The sequence below is a fragment of the Scyliorhinus canicula genome, chromosome 24, assembly GCF_902713615.1.
Source record: "Scyliorhinus canicula chromosome 24, sScyCan1.1, whole genome shotgun sequence".
NCBI lineage: Eukaryota > Metazoa > Chordata > Chondrichthyes > Carcharhiniformes > Scyliorhinidae > Scyliorhinus > Scyliorhinus canicula.
The window spans coordinates 25,663,276-25,682,464 of NC_052169.1; the positions used below are offsets into that span (position 1 = coordinate 25,663,276).

At 52.3% G+C, this 19,189-nt stretch overlaps 1 protein-coding gene across 1 annotated transcript in view; it reads left to right on the forward strand.

Annotated features, from left to right (window-relative positions):
* The window catches only part of LOC119956733 (talin-2), a 369,765-nt gene that overhangs the window by 187,922 nt on the left and 162,654 nt on the right, over nucleotides 1-19,189 (forward strand). Inside the window, exons 12-17 of the mRNA XM_038784070.1 lie at nucleotides 1,893-1,969; nucleotides 4,676-4,856; nucleotides 5,179-5,292; nucleotides 10,365-10,473; nucleotides 11,752-11,960; nucleotides 16,588-16,686. Coding sequence (XP_038639998.1) covers nucleotides 1,893-1,969; nucleotides 4,676-4,856; nucleotides 5,179-5,292; nucleotides 10,365-10,473; nucleotides 11,752-11,960; nucleotides 16,588-16,686 — 789 coding nt within the window. The remainder of the gene's footprint in view (nucleotides 1-1,892; nucleotides 1,970-4,675; nucleotides 4,857-5,178; nucleotides 5,293-10,364; nucleotides 10,474-11,751; nucleotides 11,961-16,587; nucleotides 16,687-19,189) is intronic.

Here is a 19,189-nt window from a genome sequence, read left to right on the forward strand (position 1 = left end):
AGGTAGCACGGTTTTGTGAAGGAGATGTCGTGTCTCGCTAATTTGGTAGAATTTTTCAAAGAGGTCACAAAGATGATTGATGCAGGTAGGGCAGTGGATGTTGCCCAAATGGACTTCAGTAAGGCCTTTGACAAGGTCCCTCATGGTAGACTGGTACAAAAGGTGAAGTCACACGGGATCAGGGGTGAACTGGCAAGGTGGATACAGAACTGGCTCAGCCATAGAAGGCAGAGAGTAGCAATGGAAGGGTGCTTTTCTAATTGGAGGGCTGCGACTAGTGATGTTCCGCAGGGATCAGTGCTGGGACCTTTGCTGTTCGTAGTATATATAAATGATTTGGAGGAAAATGTAACTGGTCTGATTAGTAGGTTTGCAGACGACACAAAGGTTGTTGGAATTGCGGATAGCGATGAGGACTGTCAGAGGATACAGCAGGATTTAGATCGTTTGGAGACTTGGGCAGAGAGATGGCAGATGGTGTTTAATCCAGACAAGTGTGAGGTAATGCATTTTGGAAGGTCTAATGCAGGTAGGGAATATACAGTGAATGGTAGAACCCTGATGAGTATTGGCAGTCTGAGAGATCTAGGTGTATAGGTCCACAGGTCACTGAAAGGGGCAACAGAGGTGGAGAAGGCAGTCAAGAAAGCATACGGCATGCTTGCCTTCATTGACCGGGGTATTGAGTATAAAAATTGGCAAGTCATGTTGCAGCTGCAAAGAACCTTATTTCGGCCACACTTGGAGTATAGTGTTCAATTCTGGGCGCCACACTACCCAAAGGACGTGGAGTCTTTAGAGAGGGTGCAGAAGAGATTTACCAGGATGTTGCCTGGTATGGAGGGCATTAGTTATGAGGAGCGGTTGAATAAACTCGGTTTGTTATCACTGGAACGGCGAAGAACTAACAGCGGTCTACAAAATTATGAGGGGCATAGACAGAGTGGATAGTCGGAGGCTTTTTCCCAGGGTAGAGGGGTCAATTACTAGGGGGCATAGGTTTAAGGTGCGAGGGGCAAGGCTGCCGGAGGAGGTGGTGGAAGCAGGGACGATAGTGACATTTAAGGGGCATCTTGACAAATACATGAATAGGATGGGCATAGAGAGATACGGACCCAGGAAGTGTCGAAGATTTTCGTTTAGACAGGCAGCATTGTCGGCACAGGCTTGGAGGGCCGAAGGGCCTGTTCCTGTGCTGTACTTTTCTTTGTTCTTTGTTCTTTTGATAAAAGTGTTGACAATTTAGTTCATTTTGGTCTTCTCTATTTTTGGCTCTTGTATGTACTGTATAAAGACTGCAAATCTTAATTGGTGTGTTGCGAACTATTGAAGTTGCAACTTATTCTGAAAATCATCCTGTTATCTTTGTCACCTCTCTTGGTATATTTGTCAAACACCAAACCGTGTTTGGTCTGAGAATCATGAAGCAATGAGGGAAGAGTAAATAAGAATATGTTGCTTTGCAGAGATACAGGGCTCCAGAACAAGGAGGTACTGTATAAGGTAATTGTTGGACATTTCAGTCAGAAAGCAGGAGCGGCGTTTTTATACTGAGTTGTGAGACCACCAGAGCTTTTAATTGAAATATTTAAGTACGGTACAGGTTTGATAGGTGGTTGAAGAGATGGGGTGTTGTTAGGGGGAGGGGGTGAAGAGGTGGCTAAAGGGATTTGCAAACGGGGCAGCTTCATGGGAGTGGGCCAAGTTCATGGTCAAGCCAATTGATAACACAGATTGAATGGGCTGAAGGGCAGTGTGTCTGTAATTCTGCAAGCTGCTTAGACAGTTTCCCATCTCATTTTAAGAATGACTATGTGACTGTTAACTGCACAGACCTGTCTCCTCATGTTCTGTCGTGTTTCTAACCCTTTCTCTCTTTTGTTTTATTTTAGAAGCAAAGTAAGGATCGATTTGGACTCGAGGGAGATGAAGAGTCAACAATGTTGGAAGAATCTGTTTCTCCAAAAAAGTAAAAATTCTGAACGTTTTGATTTGCCATAAATAGGATTATCCAAACCTTCCTCCTTACCAAAATGTAGATGTAACTTCCCAACTAATTTCCTGCAAACACTGAAATCTGAAACATGTACTGAGATAATAAGCAGTTTGCCCTATTAAGTTAAAATTGCCACAAAAAATTCTGCACGCTTTTCATTTTCCGAAACCACCTATTGCCTCCCTAACAGGGTGGCGCTGTGGTTAGCACTGCTACTTCACACCGCCAGGGGCCCGGGTTCGATTCCAGCCTCGGGTGACTGTGTGGAGTTGCACGTCCTCCCCGTGTCAGCACTGGTTTCTCCGGATGCCCCGGTTTCCTCCCACAGTCCAAAGATGAGCAGGTTAGGTGGCTAGGCTCCTTAGTGTCCAAGGATGTGTAGTTTCGGTGGGTTACAGGGATAGGGCAGGGGAGTGGACCTCGGTGGAGTGCTCTTTCAGAGGGTCAGTGCAGACACGATGGGCCGAGTGGCCTCTTTATGCACTGTAGGAATTCTGTTGTTCAATTCCATCTGAGCCGTGACTCAGTCAGTAGCCGTCCCGCAGTCAGCAATTGTGGATTTGGGTCCAGACCTGAACTCATAATCCAAGCTAACAGCCCACAATACCGACGGAGTGTGCCATCTTCCTGAAGAGAGGGTAAACTGGGGTTCTGTCTTCCTTCTCCTTCCCACATGGCACTATGGCGATGGCACAGATGGCTAGGGAAATTGCAAATGCACTAATGATGATTTACCAAAATTCACTAGACTCTGGGGTGGTCTTGGCGGATTGGAAATTAGCAAATGTGACACCACTGTTTAAAAAAGGAGGTAGGCAGAAAGCGGGTAATTATAGTCCAGTGAGCTTAACTTCGGTAGTAGAGAAGATGCTGGAATCTATCATCAAGGAAGAAATAGCGAGGCATCTGGATGGAAATTGTCCCATTGGGCAGAGGCAGCATGGGTTCATAAAGAGCAGGTCGTGCCTAACTAATTTAGTGGAATTTTTTGAGGACATTACCAGTGCAGTAGATAACGGGGAGCCAATGGATGTGGATTTCCAGAAAGCCTTTGACAAGTTGCCACACAAAAGGTTGCTGCATAAGATAAAGATGCATGACATTAAGGGTAAAGTAGTAGCATGGATAGAGGATTGGTTAATTAATAGAAAGCAAAGAGTGGGGATAAATGGGTGTTTCTCTGGTTGGCAATCAGTAGCTAGTGGTGTCCCTCAGGGATCAGTTTTGGCCCACAATTGTTCACAATTTACACAGATGATTTGGAGTTGGGGACCAAGGGCAATGTGTCCGAGTTTGCAGACAACACTAAGATGAGTGGTAAAGCGAAAAGTGCAGAGGGTACCAGAAGTCTGCAGAGGGATTTGGATAGATTAAGTGAATGGTCTAGGGTCTGGCAGATGAAATACAATGTTGACAAATGTGAGGTTATCCATTTTGGTAGGAATAACAGCAAAAGGGATTATTATTTAAATGATAAAATATTAAAACATGCTGCTTTGCAGAGAGACCTGGGTGTGCTAGTGCATGAGTTGCAAAAAGTTGGTTTACAGGTGCAACAGGTGATTAAGAAGGCAAATGGAATGTTGTCCCATTGCTAGAGGGATGGAGTTTAAGACTAGGGAGGTTATGCTGCAATTGCATAAGGTGTTCGTGAGGCCACACCTGGAGTATTGTGTTCAGTTTTGGTCTCCTTACCTGAGGGAGGACGTACTGGCGCTGGAGGGTGTGCAGAGGAGATTCACTAGGTTAATCCCAGAGCTGAAGGGGTTGGATTATGAGGAGAGGTTGAGTAGACTGGGACTGTACTCGTTGGAATTTATAAGGATGAGAGGGGGATCTTATAGAAACATATAAAATTATGAAGGGAATAGATAGGATAGATGCGGGCAGGTTGTTTCCACTGGCGGGTGAAAGCAGAACTAGGGGACATAGCCTCAAAATAAGGGGAAGTAGATTTAGGACTGAGTTTAGGAGGAACTTCTTCACCCAAAGGGTTGTGAATCTATGGAATTCCTTGCCCAGTGAAGCAGTTGAGGCTCCTTCATTAAATGTTTTTAAGAGAGAGATAGATCGTTTTTTGAAGAATAAAGGGATTAAGGGTTATGGTGTTCGGGCCGGAAAGTGGAGCTGAGTCCACAGAAGATCAGCCATGATCTAAGTGAATGGTGGAGCAGGCTCGAGGGGCCAGATGGCCTACTCCTGCTCCTAGTTCTTATGTTCTTCTTCTGAAGATGAGCTGGGGAGTTTTCATCAGAGACTTTTTTTGTTTGTTTTTATCATGAAATGAAAATGGCTTATTGGTGGGCTTCAAATGAAGTTACTGTGAAAAGCCCCTCATTTTGTGGGAGTTGGGCATCGCTGGCCCGGACAAGAATTCATTGCCCATCATTAATTGCCCTTGAGAAGATGGTGGTAAGCTGCCAATATTCATCAATATTGATTTCCCGATCAATATCAGTGTAACAGATCTATCTGGGCGTTATCACATTGCTGTTTACTTGAGTTTGACAATTGACTGCCCCAATACAGGGGTAACCACACTTTGAAAATACTTAACTAGATGTAAGATGCTTTGGAATGCCCCGAGCCAGTGAAGGGCGCTGTGTGAATGATGGCAAGTTAAAATGTTCCCAGTGTCTCCCCTGACGAATAACTCTGCTCTCCTGCCCTGCCTCACAGATCCACCATATTGCAACAGCAATTTAATAAGACCGGGAAGATCGAACATGCGTCTGTGGCACTGCCAGCCGTGATGAGGCCAGGTGCCGGTGGGCCAGAGAACTTTAACATGGGCACTATGCCAGCCCCACAGCAGCAGATCCTGAGCGGGCAGATGCACCGGGGCCACATGCCCCCACTGGTAGGAGTCGGAATTACATTTGTGGACAAGTGCTCCATGTTCACTCTTCCACCCATAAGGATTTACTTCACCGCTTGTCACTGAATCATGTTCGGGAACAAAATATTAACGGCTAAAAACAAAAAGATTGCACCGATTTATTTTAAAACTCATTTGCTTTCAGATTTATCATTTTTTTAATTTAAAGAATGTGGGTGTTTATCAAAATATTTTCACCATCGACTTTAGCATAGATTTAAATTGATTAATATGCATCTTTTAATTTTGAACGAAATGTATGACATTATTCTAACCTGCTTTGCTAATTTACTCTGCATAACAGACGTCAGCACAGCAAGCATTAATGGGAACCATTAACTCCAGTATGCAAGCAGTCCAACAGGCTCACTCTGATCTAACTGAGATAGATAACTTGCCCCCTCTGGGACACGACATGGTGAGTCTGATTGCTGCTCTTTCTCCCCTCGCCTTGTAGGAAATGTTTGTTGTACTCTGCAGTCTTTCGTAACAGGAACGTTTTTGCCCAGCGTTTGTTTCTCAATCAGCAGCAATTCGGTTTGTTTGCGCTGCTGACGCACATTGAGCTTTGTGGGAAAACGGGTCTTGCGTAACCCCGCCCACTTTACAAAGCCACGGCTCTCATTGGGAATTCAAACCGGATGGGGTTTCCGGAAAGGCGTCGCGGTGATCGCCAACACCAGGGGGAGGCGGTGGCGCAATGTTATTATCGCCGGGCTCGTGACCCAGAGATTCTGATGATCCATTGGGGAACAGGGTTCAAATCCCACCACGGCAGCTGGTGAGATTTGAACTGAATAAAAATTTGGAACTAGAAACATTTGTCGTTATAACCCACCTTATTCAGTCACATCCTTCAGGGAAGGAAATCTGCCTCCCTTACCCGGTCTGGCCTGCACGTGACTCCAGACTCACAGCGATGTGCATCACAAACCTTATCGAGTTCTTTGAGAAGGTGACTGAACAGGTGGACGAGGGTAAAGCAGTTGATGTGGTGTATATGGATTTCAGTAAAGCGTTTGATAAGGTTCCCCACGGTCGGCTATTGCAGAAAATACGGAGGCTGGGGATTGAGGGTGATTTAGAGATGTGGATCAGAAATTGGCTAGTTGAAAGTTGTGGTCGATGGGAAATGTTCAGAATGGAGTTCAGTTACAAGTGGCGTACCACAAGGATCTGTTCTGGGGCCGTTGCTGTTTGTCATTTTATAAATGACCTAGAGGAGGGCGCCGAAGGATGGGTGAGTAAATTTGCAGACGACACTAAAGTCGGTGGAGTTGTAGACAGTGCGGAAGGATGTTGCAGGTTACAGAGGGACATAGATAAGCTGCAGAGCTGGGCTGAGAGGTGGCAAATGGAGTTTAATGTGGAGAAGTGTGAGGTGATTCACTTTGGAAAGAATAACAGGAATGCGGAATATTTGGCTAATGGTAAAATTCTTGGTAGTGTGGATGAGCAGAGGGATCTCGGTGTCCATGTACATAGATCCCTGAAAGTTGCCACCCAGGTTGATAGGGTTGTGAAGAAGGCCTATGGTGTGTTGGCCTTTATTGGTAGAGGGATTGAGTTCCGGAGCCATGAGGTCATGTTGCAGTTGTACAAAACTCTAGTACGGCCGCATTTGGAGTATTGCGTACAGTTCTGGTCGCCTCATTATAGGAAGGACGTGGAAGCTTTGGAACGGGTGCAGAGGAGATTTACCAGGATGTTGCCTGGTATGGAGGGAAAATCTTATGAGGAAAGGCTGATGGACTTGAGGTTGTTTTCGTTAGAGAGAAGAAGGTTAAGAGGTGACTTAATAGAGGCATACCAAATGATCAGATGGTTAGATAGGGTGGACAGCGAGAGCCTTCTCCCGCGGATGGAGGTGGCTAGCACGAGGGGACATAGCCTTAAATTGAGCGGTAATAGATATAGGACAGAGGTGGGTTTTTTACGCAAAGAGTGGTGAGGCCGTGGAATGCCCGACCTGCAACAGTAGTGAACTCGCCAACATTGAGGGCATTTAAAAGTTTATTGGATAAGCATATGGATGATAAGGGCATAGTGTAGGTTAGATGGCCTTTAGTTTTTTTCCATGTCGGTGCAACATCGAGGGCCGAAGAGCCTGTACTGCGCTGTATCGTTCTATGTTCTATTTTTTTTTAAATGGCCGAGCAAACCACTAAGTTGGACAATAAATGCTGCCCCAGCTAGCGGCACCCACATCCCCAATAATTTAAAAAGTAATGTGCCCTGGATGGGGGAGAAGCTTGGAAATGTCTCTCCTGCTCTTCCCCCCTCCTGTCTTTCCCCCTGGAATTGATGGGGAGCTGTACCGTCCAGATGCATTGGGTTGGTCTGGGTCTGCCTGGCAGATTTGGCTGTGCCCTCTATCCCTTCACGCTGCCCCTCCCCGCCCACACCCAGGGTTCCCCCTCTGGTGAAATATCCAAAACAATAGTCCATCCAGCAGCTCGTCTGATGAGGATTAAAGGCTGTGTTTCGATACTGGAGACTCCAGCCACTTACTTCAAAGCTTTGGGCAATTGACAGCACATCATCGGGCCATTCGGCCCAACTGCCCTGTGCTGTGTTAATGTCCCACCTTTTCCTCACCTTTCCCTTTTCAGAATATCCGTTCGATTCCTTTCGAATCCATGCTTTTTGAATCAACCACTCCCTGCAAATTGTGAATGATCACCGCTCTCCGGGTGTTTCAATGTTTCTTCAGAGTTCCTTCTTTGATTATTTTTGTAATGATCTTGTGTCGATGAACCCTAAATGTAACAAGAGTAGTTCACAAGTATTTGAGTGCAAGTTTGAAATCTGTAAGCTTAACGTCGGCTGACCTTTGGGGCAGGAGCTGATTTAGCAGCATAATCAGTGGGTTATAAATCCAGACGCAGGTTAATGTTCTGGAGGGACACGGGTTCCAAACCCACCACGGAAGCTGGTGGAATTTAAATTCAATGAATAAATTCTGGAGTTTAAAAATCAGTCTCCGCAGCGATGGCCGTGAAACCATTGTTGATTGCCTGGTTCACTAATGTCCTTTAGGAATGGAAATCTGCTGTCCTTGCCCGTTCTGGCCTACATATGACTCCAGACCCACAGCAATGTGGTTGACTCTGAAATGGCCCAGCCAGCCACTCAGTCGTATCAGACCACTGCCAAGTCTAAAAGGAATGAACTCCCTCCCTAGCAGCACTGGGGGTGTACCTACACCACGTGGACTGCAGCGTTTCTACAAGGCAGCTCACCACCACCTTCTCGAGGGCTCTTGGGGATGGGCAATAAATGATGGCCCAACCATCACCCACATCCCATGAATGAATAAAACAAAACTTGGAAAACTTTAGAACGGGGCTTCCTTCCCGTTCCCTGGAAAATAAGTCATAAAATTCCTACAGTGTCGCAGGAGGCCATTCGGTCCATCGTGCAAGCACTCTACCCAGGTCCACTCCACCGTCCACCCCACCCTATCCCCATAACCTAACCTGCACATCCCTGGACACTAAGGTCCAATTTATCATGGCCAATTCACCTAACCTACACATCTTTGGACTGTGGGAGGAAACTGCAGGAAACCCACGCAGACACGGGGGGACAAGTGTAAACTCCACACAAGTCACCCGAGGCCGGAATTGAACCCTGGTCCCTGGCGCTGTGAGGCAGCAGTGTTAGCCACTGTTCACAGTGCTGCCCTGGCGCTGTGAGGCAGCAGTGCTAGCCACTGTTCAAGGTGCTGCCCTGACGCTGTGAGGCAGCAGTGCTAGCCACTGTTCAAGGTGCTGTCCTGGCGCTGTGAGGCAGCAGTGCTAGCCACTGTTCAAGGTGCTGTCCTGGCGCTGTGAGGCAGCAGTGCTAGCCACTGTTCAAGGTGCTGTCCTGGCGCTGTGAGGCAGCAGTGCTAGCCACTGTTCAAGGTGCTGTCCTGGCGCTGTGAGGCAGCAGTGCTAGCCACTGTTCACGGTGCTGTCCTGGCGCTGTGAGGCAGCAGTGCTAGCCACTGTTCAAGGTGCTGCCCTGGCGCTGTGAGGCAGCAGTGCTAGCCACTGTTCACAGTGCTGCCCTGACGCTGTGAGGCAGCAGTGTTAGCCACTGTTCACAGTGCTGCCCTGGCGCTGTGAGGCAGCAGTGCTAGCCACTGTTCAAGGTGCTGTCCTGGCGCTGTGAGGCAGCAGTGCTAGCCACTGTTCACGGTGCTGTCCTGGCGCTGTGAGGCAGCAGTGCTAGCCACTGTTCAAGGTGCTGCCCTGACGCTGTGAGGCAGCAGTGCTAGCCATTGTTCAAGGTGCTGCCCTGGCGCTGTGAGGCAGCAGTGCTAGCCACTGTTCAAGGTGCTGTCCTGGCGCTGTGCGGCAGCAGTGCTAGCCATTGTTCAAGGTGCTGTCCTGGCGCTGTGAGGCAGCAGTGCTAACCACTGTTCAAGGTGCTGCCCTGGCGCTGTGCGGCAGCAGTGCTAGCCACTGTTCACAGTGCTGCCCTGGCGCTGTGAGGCAGCAGTGCTAGCCACTGTTCAAGGTGCTGCCCTGGCGCTGTGAGGCAGCAGTGCTAGCCATTGTTCAAGGTGCTGCCCTGGCGCTGTGAGGCAGCAGTGCTAGCCACTGTTCACAGTGCTGCCCTGGCGCTGTGAGGCAGCAGTGCTAGCCACTGTTCAAGGTGCTGTCCTGGCGCTGTGAGGCAGCAGTGCTAGCCACTGTTCAAGGTGCTGCCCTGACGCTGTGAGGCAGCAGTGCTAGCCACTGTTCAAGGTGCTGCCCTGGCGCTGTGCGGCAGCAGTGCTAACCACTGTGCCATCGCGCTCATTAGTGCAGGGTGACAGCTTCAGACCTGTTTCACCTTCTCACTCCCTGATGGCTCGCGAGGAAGATCCTGCTAGCTGCACTAACTGGGGAAGTCCAGTGGGCCTCACGGTAGCATGGTGGTTAGCATAAATGCTTCACAGCTCCAGGGTCCCAGGTTCGATTCCCGGCTGGGTCACTGTCTGTGCGGAGTCTGCACGTCCTCCCCGTGTGTGCGTGGGTTTCCTCCGGGTGCTCCGGTTTCCTCCCACAGTCCAAAGATGTGCGGGTTAGGTGGATTGGCCAGGCTAAATTGCCCGTAGTGTCCTAAAAAGTAAGGTTAAGGGGGAGTTGTTGGGTTACGGGTATAGGGTGGATACGTGGGTTTGAGTAGGGTGATCATTGCTCGGCACAACATCGAGGGCCGAAGGGCCTGTTCTGTGCTGTACTGTTCTAATTCTAATTCTAAGTCCACGTTTTCAAACGTGTTGGTGGCGTTTGTCAGTTTGAAACCCTGGAAAATATTCTGTGAGAAAGATCTGAGTGAGAAGCATCTCGCTTTGAAAGAGGCAGTGCCGTAATCCACAGGGGGCTCTGTGCTTGTACTCGATATACTTCAGAATGGGTTGGCGTAGTGGATGCTTTGGTGACATTCTCTGCAGCATGGGCTATGGGAAGGGAACCATTTCCTTTCTGACATTACTGTTCATCTCCTTTCCCTCAGGCATCCAAGGTATGGGTCCAGAACAAAGTGGACGAGTCAAAGCATGAGATTCATTCGCAGGTTGACGCGATCACTGCAGGGACTGCATCGGTTGTCAATCTCACAGCTGGTGAGTGATGGAGATTGCGGGCACAGAAACTGTCTCTTCACTGATACCTCAACCACCTCCACTCCTGCAGTGCACCCATCCTGAGCGATGCCGGCTGCTGTTTGGTGTAGTTGGAGACCATCTTTTATCTCCTCGTAGCTTTGCATTGATTCGCTGCTCGTTGCTGGTTATTAACTCTCGTCAAAATTTGGGGGCAAATATATCAATTAGGGGGATAAATTTCAAAACAAAACTCTGAAAGCTTTATGGCAAAGTGCGATCACAAACATGGCAATATATGAAAATCAAGTGTGTTTTGTAAATTTGCCTCCTTTGACCCTGTGAGGATGGACACATGACCTTCTCTCAATATTGACCTCATGTTACTCTGAAGCTTACGTTACGTTCTGAGCCAAAAATGGGAGAGAGGTGAAAATCCCCCCCCTTTCCGAGCTTTCCTTTCTCCTCGCGCTTTAGTCCAACCTGTTAATTTTATCGTTGCTTCAAGTCACTGGTGAATCAGGAAGTTTGCTGTTTTGTGTCTTTGAAAGTTACTCAGATTGTGAGCCGGGGCCGGGGCAATACCTGACGCACCCACTCATAACGGAAAGGACAAATCAGCCCGGGGACTGCCATCTTTTTTATACAGGCCTGGGAGTGTGTGTGTGTGGCTTGGAGGCAGAGGAGGAGAGCCTGGGCGGGAGGAGAGCCTGGGCGGGAGGAGAGCCTGGGCGGGAGGAGAGCCTGGGCGGGAGGAGAGCCTGGGCGGGAGGAGAGGCTGGGCGGGAGGAGAGGCTGGGCGGGAGGAGAGGCTGGGCGGGAGGAGAGGCTGGGCGGGAGGAGAGGCTGGGCGGGAGGAGAGGCTGGGCGGGAGGAGAGGCTGGGCGGGAGGAGAGGCTGGGCGGGAGGAGAGGCTGGGCGGGAGGAGAGGCTGGGCGGGAGGAGAGGCTGGGCGGGAGGAGAGGCTGGGCGGGAGGAGAGGCTGGGCGGGAGGAGAGGCTGGGCGGGAGGAGAGGCTGGGCGGGAGGAGAGGCTGGGCGGGAGGAGAGGCTGGGCGGGAGGAGAGGCTGGGCGGGAGGAGAGGCTGGGCGGGAGGAGAGGCTGGGCGGGAGGAGAGGCTGGGCGGGAGGAGAGGCTGGGCGGGAGGAGAGGCTGGGCGGGAGGAGAGGCTGGGCGGGAGGAGAGGCTGGGCGGGAGGAGAGGCTGGGCGGGAGGAGAGGCTGGGCGGGAGGAGAGGTTTGAGTGCGTTCTCGAGCAGAGTGTTGAAATAGGTGTGTAAAATGTCATGTTCCCCTCCAGGTGATCCTGCAGACACTGATTACACCGCTGTGGGCTGTGCCATCACCACTATTTCTTCCAACCTGACGGAAATGTCCAAGGGGGTGAAGATGCTGGCTGCCCTGATGGACGATGATGTAGGAAGTGGGCAGGACCTTCTCCGCGCGGCCAGAACATTGGCTGGTGCTGTCTCCGATCTACTGAAGGCAGTCGAGCCATCATCGGGGGAGGTGAGCTGGGGAATTGGCTTGACTGGGGCTGGGGGGGCGGGGAGGAAACGGGAATGTCCCTTCTCGAATAATGAAGGAAAGTGGGCAGCCGAACACTTTTCCTCTCCTCCCATTTGGGAATATTTCTATTGATCCCACTTCAGAATCAGAAGGTTCAGAGACCAACATCAAGTTGGAAAAGTCGAATAGGGTATTGAGCCACTTGGCTCCTTCGAATCACAGAATCACCACAGTGCAGAAGGAGGCCATTTGGCCCATCGAGTCTGAAAAAGCACCCGAGCTAGACCCACTCCCCCACCCCACCCCCTAACCCCACCTAACCATTTGGATGCTTAGGGACAATTTAGCATGGCCAATCCAACTCACCTGCACGTCTTTGGACTGTGGGAAGAAACCGGAGCACCCGGAGGAAACCCACGCAGACACGAGGAGGATGTGCAGACTCCACACAGACAGTGACCCAGCCGGGAATCGAACCCAGATCCCTGGCGCTGTGAGGCAGCAATGCCAACCACTGTGCCACTGTTTGAAGATGTTATCTTCTCTGCACACACTTTCTCAACAGCCTATTTTCCCTTACCCAATATTTACCCATTCCCTGTTTTGAAAGTTCCGTTTGAATCTCCCTGACAGGGAGTGCCTACCAGATCGTGGTGGGGGAAGAGAGGTTTTCCTCACCATGCACCCCCCACCCCTCCCCCTATCCCAGTTACCCGCGACCTTTTCCCTCTGGCTACTCACCCCGGTGCCTCTGGAAACGGTTTGCACGGAATTTACCGTGTCAAAACCCTTCCTGACTTTCATCACCTCTGCGAAACGTTCCCTCCATCTTCTTTCCGGTTGTGTTTAGTATTTGAAAGGAACCTAGCGCTGCTGTTTGAGATCTGAAGTAGAACCTGGAAATGCTCAGCAGTTCCTGGCAGCACAGGTGGGAGAGAGTTAATGTTTCACGTGGGAACTGACCGTGGAACAGTTGGTGGCCGTGAGACGCTGGGTCCAGAGGAGGTGAACAGTCAGAGTGGGATAGCAGAGAGTGAGAGAAATCTGCACAAGGTCCAATCAAAGACTACTCAATATGGGTCATAATCTATTGGAGATCTGCTTCAAACTTCATTTGTTTTTTAAATGGAACATTGATCTCTTGACACATAAATTCTATATTTATGAATTCTTTTAAAAGTATTTGTAACATTTTTACATTTAAATCACATATTACAAAACAAAATAAACCCAACGCAGAACCTCAAATCCGCCCCCCAACCAACCTCTCCCCCTCCCCACCTCCCACTCCCCCACCTCTCCCCACCTCTCCCCTCCCCCTTCCCCCCTCTCCCCACCTCTCCCCACCTCTCCCCCGCCTCTCCGCCTCTCCGCTGCCCCGCCCCTCTGCCTCCCCGCCCCTCTGCCTCCCCGCCCCTCTGCCTCCCCGCCCCTCTGCCTCCCCGCCCCTCTGCCTCCCCGCCCCTCTGCCTCCCCGCCCCTCTGCCTCCCCGCCCCTCCGCCTCCCCGCCCCTCCGCCTCCCCGCCCCTCCGCCTCCCCGCCCCTCCGCCTCCCCGCCCCTCCGCCTCCCCGCCCCTCCGCCTCCCCGCCCCTCCGCCTCCCCCCCCCCCCGCCTCCCCGCCCCTCCGCCTCCCCGCCCCTCCGCCTCCCCGCCCCTCCGCCTCCCCGCCCCTCCGCCTCCCCGCCCCTCCGCCTCCCCGCCCTCCGCCTCCCCGCCCCTCCGCCTCCCCGCCCCTCCGCCCTCCCCCCCCTCCGCCTCCCCGCCCCTCCGCCTCCCCGCCCCTCCGCCTCCCCGCCCCTCCGCCTCCCCGCCCCTCCGCCTCCCCGCCTCCCCGCCCCTCCGCCTCCCCGCCCCTCCGCCTCCCCGCCCCTCCGCCTCCCCGCCCCTCCGCCTCCCCGCCCCTCCGCCTCCCCGCCCCTCCGCCCCTCCGCCTCCCCGCCCCTCCGCCTCTCCGCCTCCCCGCCCCTCCGCCTCCCCGCCCCTCCGCCTCCCCGCCCCTCCGCCTCCCCGCCCCTCCGCCTCCCCGCCCCTCCGCCTCCCCAGGTGCGCCCTGTGCACCACCTTTAACTCTATTTACCCCAGCCTTGCACACGAGGTTGAGGCATTCACCTTGCGCAACACCTCACGCCACAACCCCTTCTCCAGAGCTGCCTCTACCTCTGCTCCCACTTGGCCTTCATCCTGTCCAGAGACGCCATATCCTCCTCACAAATCCTCCCGCAGATCGCCAAGATGTCTCTTCCCCCCCCCCCCCCCCCCCCCCCCCCCCAAACCACAACCATCCCCATCACCGGTAGCATCCACTCCAGCAACTTGGAGGGCGGTGTCACCAGAAAGATTGGAAAAACATTTTTTGTGAAACCCCGCTCCTGCATGTACCTGAAACCCAAACTTCTCCCCCAACTCCTCCAAACTAGCAAACCATCCTTCCAAAAACAAGTCCATCATCTCCATCACCTCACTCCTCCCAACATCTAAACCTCACATCCATCCTCCTTGGCTCAAACCCAAGGGGCTGGATTCCCGGGCTATGTCCCCACGCTGGTGTGGGAGCAGTTACGCCAGAAAAATTGGCGCAAAACGGAACTTCACCCATTCCCTGTTTTGCTGGGTGCGAGCTGCCGATACGCCCCGGAGAATTGCCGGGTCCATGGCCAAGCATGCGCACAGCGGCGGGCTGCTGCGGCTGCACCGTGCTACATGCCGGAGGCCGCACCGTGCTACATGCCGGAGGCGGCACCGTGCTACATGCCGGAGGCTGCACCGTGCTACATGCCGGAGGCGGCACCGTGCTACATGCCGGAGGCGGCACCGTGCTACATGCCGGAGGCTGCACCGTGCTACATGCCGGAGGCTGCACCGTGCTACGTGCCGGAGGCCGCACCGTGCTACATGCCGGAGGCGGCACCGTGCTACATGCCGGAGGCCGCACCGTGCTACGTGCCGGAGGCTGCACCGTGCTACGTGCCGGAGGCCGCACCGTGCTACATGCCGGAGGCCGCACCGTGCTACGTGCCGGAGGCCGCACCGTGCTACGTGCCGGAGGCCGCACCGTGCTACGTGCCGGAGGCCGCACCGTGCTACGTGCCGGAGGCCGCACCGTGCTACGTGCCGGAGGCCGCACCGTGCTACGTGCCGGAGGCCGCACCGTGCTACGTGCCGGAGGCCGCACCGTGCTACGTGCCGGAGGCCGCACCGTGCTACGTGCCGGAGGCCGCACCGTGCTACGTGCCGGAGGCCGCACCTTGCTACGTGCCGGAGGCCGCACCGTGCTACGTGCCGGAGGCCGCTCGTGATCCCCACCCGCGAAATAGCGCCTCCCCTTTGGCCGTCTCACGTGCCCCGGACAACCCCTCGCAGTGCCTCTTGCCCGAATAATATCCCCCCCCCAGCCCGCGGATGGGCTCTCCCCAGACTGTGGCGGTGCTGGACTGAGTCCGCAGCCACCACGCTGAGTTCCCAAGCGACCGACACCGTCGCTAACTCGGTTCATCAGGGGGCGGAGCATTGGGGGCGGAGCCTCAGGCAATGTCCTGAGGCTGTTAATAAGGCGGGCGGAGTACGAGGCTTTGGAGGGGGCGGAGCATCGAGGAAGTGGCACCGCCCCCAATTTGGTCGGAAACCAATGCTGGCGTCGGTGACTGGAGAATCCAGCCCATGGTTCCCTCGGATCTGCATCAACTTCGACCCCGCCCCCAATCTAAAGTGTTGCTGAAATTGACTCCATCGTCTCAGCGTGGCCCCTACCACCGGACTCCCCGAGAACAGCCTTTTGGCAAATGGGAATGGTGCCCAACCCCTTCCAACAGCCTGCCTCCATCCTCACCCCCAAAGCCTCTCTGCTTCAACTCTGCACCTTCTCTCGTTCGCCACCCAATGTAGTACAACCGGTTCTGAAAGGCTAGGCCCCCTGGCTTTCATCCTCTCTGAAGTGCCGCCCTCGTAATCCTTGGCTACCCACGCAAACAACAAAACCAACCTATCCACCCCCATAAAAAACAATGTTGGCAAAATGTTCATCTTAACCCAACTTGCCAACGATGGGGGAGACCCTTGTCCCTGCCCACCAGACACGTAAAGTTCAACTTACGGAGCTGGGGCCAATCCCGACCTACCTGCACTCCCAAATACCTAAAGTGGGTTGTTGCCACCCAAAATGCCAACCCCTCCGATTCCCGTCCCTGGAGAAGACACCACAAAACACTCACTTTTATTCATATTTAACTTGTAGCCTGAAAAGGCCCCAAATCTCCAAAGCAGTCCCATTATATCCCCGGCTGAAGAGCCCGTGTTAGAAATATACAGCAGCAATATACAGGGACAGCCTGTGCTCCACCCCCCCCCCCACACCCCCATTTTAAGGTACGGTTCTGCCTTAGCAGCAGAATAATACATGAATGCTGCTGCCATAAAATGGTTGTCCTGAGCACCTTTGCACCGAATCACTGGGCAGTCAGTGCAAACTCTTACCAAATTCTGTCAGCCAGTGTCTCGAGAATTGTTGCGTTGTCCCTTCGTGACCAGGGACCTTCCCAGTGCATCACCATCACTGTGGTTTACACCTGAGGCCGTTCCACGCAGGTATATTTGTCTGAAGTGCCCACGCGTGTGTTCTCTGTCCTCAGACTCGGCAAACTGTGCTGACAGCAGCTGGAAGCATCGGACAGGCCAGTGGCGACCTTCTGCGGCATATTGGAGAGAGCGAAACGGACGAACGATTTCAGGTAGGAAGCGGATCACCTTTGCAAAGGAAGCCATGCCTCTCTCTGGAGGGATCAAGTGATATTGTCTTCATTGCTTCTCCCAAGAATGGTCGCATCACTCCTGCGATTGAGATTGTTCTGTGTCTCAGATATTAAATTGCCCCGTATTTTACATTTATTCTAATCGTTAGTTTACTTAAATCACGCAGGCCTATACATTCAGGAAACTGCATGGTGTTGATGCTAAATGAGAATGTTAACCCAGTGATGAGGGACTGTTCACCCTGAGGTTTGGGATCCAGTAGCATTATTGCTGAGCGTTATGAGTTAGTAATTATTGAAATTCCATATTTGCACCGTGGCCAAGACCACCTGTTTCTACCTCAGCAACATCACCAGCTCCCTGGCTGCCTCAGCTGATCCGCTGCTGAAACCCTCATCCTGCCGTTTGGTTCCTCCAGCCTTCGGGATTGCAACTCACTCCTGGGCGCCTCCCCATGTTCTATGAAAATGAAAACCGCTTATTGTCACAAGTAGGCTTCAATTGAAGTGACTGTGAAAAGCCCCTAGTCGCCACATTCCGGCGCCTGTTCGGGGAGGCTGGTACGGGAATTGAGCCGTGCTGCTGCTGGCTTGCTTTGGTCTGCTTTCAAAGCCAGCGATTTAGCCCTGTGCTAAACCAGCCCTTCTACCCTCCCTGAACAGGGCATCTGACTTTGCACCAAGTACCGTTCACCCATCGTCACCCTAATTGGCTCACAGTGCCTTCGAATTACAGGGCCTCATGCTTGCCTTTGGTTCCTGCCCGAGAGTTAGAGACTGAGTTAGAGAGTTGCACTGACTGGTTCTCTCCCCTCCTGGTCTTTAATCTCCTCCTGCGTCTCCGAGATATCTGTCCCTCTCCAATTCTGGCCTCTTGAGATATCTGGTTTTCAGTTGCTGTACCGAAGGTGGCTGTGACTTTAGCGGCCAGGACCCTAAGCTCTGGAATTTCTTCCCTGACCCGCTCCATTGTTACAACGTAAGAGAGCCCCTTAAAGGCACACTGTAACCTGCAAATACAAACCAATGAAGCGTACAAAAGTTCATATTAAAATGTGGTTGTGGGGTGAATAAAGCTCTCTCCTCCCCACGGTGCCCACCAGGCTTGGAAGGCCTGCTCCTATACAGTATTTTGTGTTAAACCGATTGGACTAAATTGAACAAACTGAGAGACACATCAAAAGTGCAGCTTCTTAAAGGGATGCGACATCAAACAAAAATAAATTGCAAAGCAAATGTAAAACATCAAATCAAATTGTGAATAAAGAGGTCGATAAACCCCCCCCCCCCAGTCCCCGCGGTGCCCACCGCGTACAGGAAGTTTGCCAAGTACAGGAACACAGTTGAATCCTCTGTCAGTGCGAGTATCCAAATACAATAAAACAGCCAATTTATGCTCAATTAACATCCACCTCCCAAAATTCACTTCCCTCCTTCAGGCCCATCTTTTGGATCATATTTGATTTGTCGTCTGCCTGAATGTCACCTCATGTCACTTTGTGTCAAATTCTAACACGTAGGGTGGAATTTACCAGGTTCCCACACATGGGTTTAATGGTGGGGGGGGGGGGGGGAGAGCAGTGTGGCTGGAGCACTGCTCCCCGCCAGCGTAAAATGCTGGCGGGAACGTGCGTTCCCACTCCCCATGGTGCATCACCATTCCCACCAGAGGTTGGTGTGAAATCATTTTGAATTCTGTTAATGGAACGCAGATCATTGCCCCGCCACTCCCCCGCCCAATTTTTCTCCCCACTCTAACTCTCGGTGTGAAATCCTGCTCTCTAACTCTCGGTGTGAAATCCTGCTCTCTAACTCTCAGGGTGCAATTCTGCTCTCTAACTCTCGGGGTGAGATTCCGCTCTCTAACTCTCCTGTGAAATTCCGCTCTCTAACTCTCGGGGTGAAATTCTGCTCTCTAACTCTCGGGGTGAAATTCCGCTCTCTAACTCTCGGTGTGAAATCCTGCTCTCTAACTCTCAGGGTGCAATTCTGCTCTCTAACTCTCGGGGTGAAATTCCGCTCTCTAACTCTCAGGGTGAAATCCTGCTCTCTAACTCTCGGGGTGAAATTCCGCTCTCTAACTCTCCTGTGAAATTCCGCTCTCTAACTCTCAGGGTGAAATTCTGCTCTCTAACTCTCGGGGTGAAATTCCGCTCTCTAACTCTCCTGTGAAATTCCGCTCTCTAACTCTCGGGGTGAAATTCCGCTCTCTAACTCTCGGGGTGAAATTCCGCTCTCTAACTCTCGGGGTGAAATTCCGCTCTCTAACTCTCGGGGTGAAATTCCGCTCTCTAACTCTCGGGGTGAAATTCCGCTCTCTAACTCTCGGGGTGAAATTCCGCTCTCTGACTCTCGGGGTGAAATTCCGCTGTCTAACTCTCGGGGTGAAATTCTGCTCTCTAACTCTTGGGGTGAAATTCTGCTCTCTAACTCTCGGGGTGAAATTCCGCTCTCTGACTCTCGGGGTGAAATTACGCAAAGA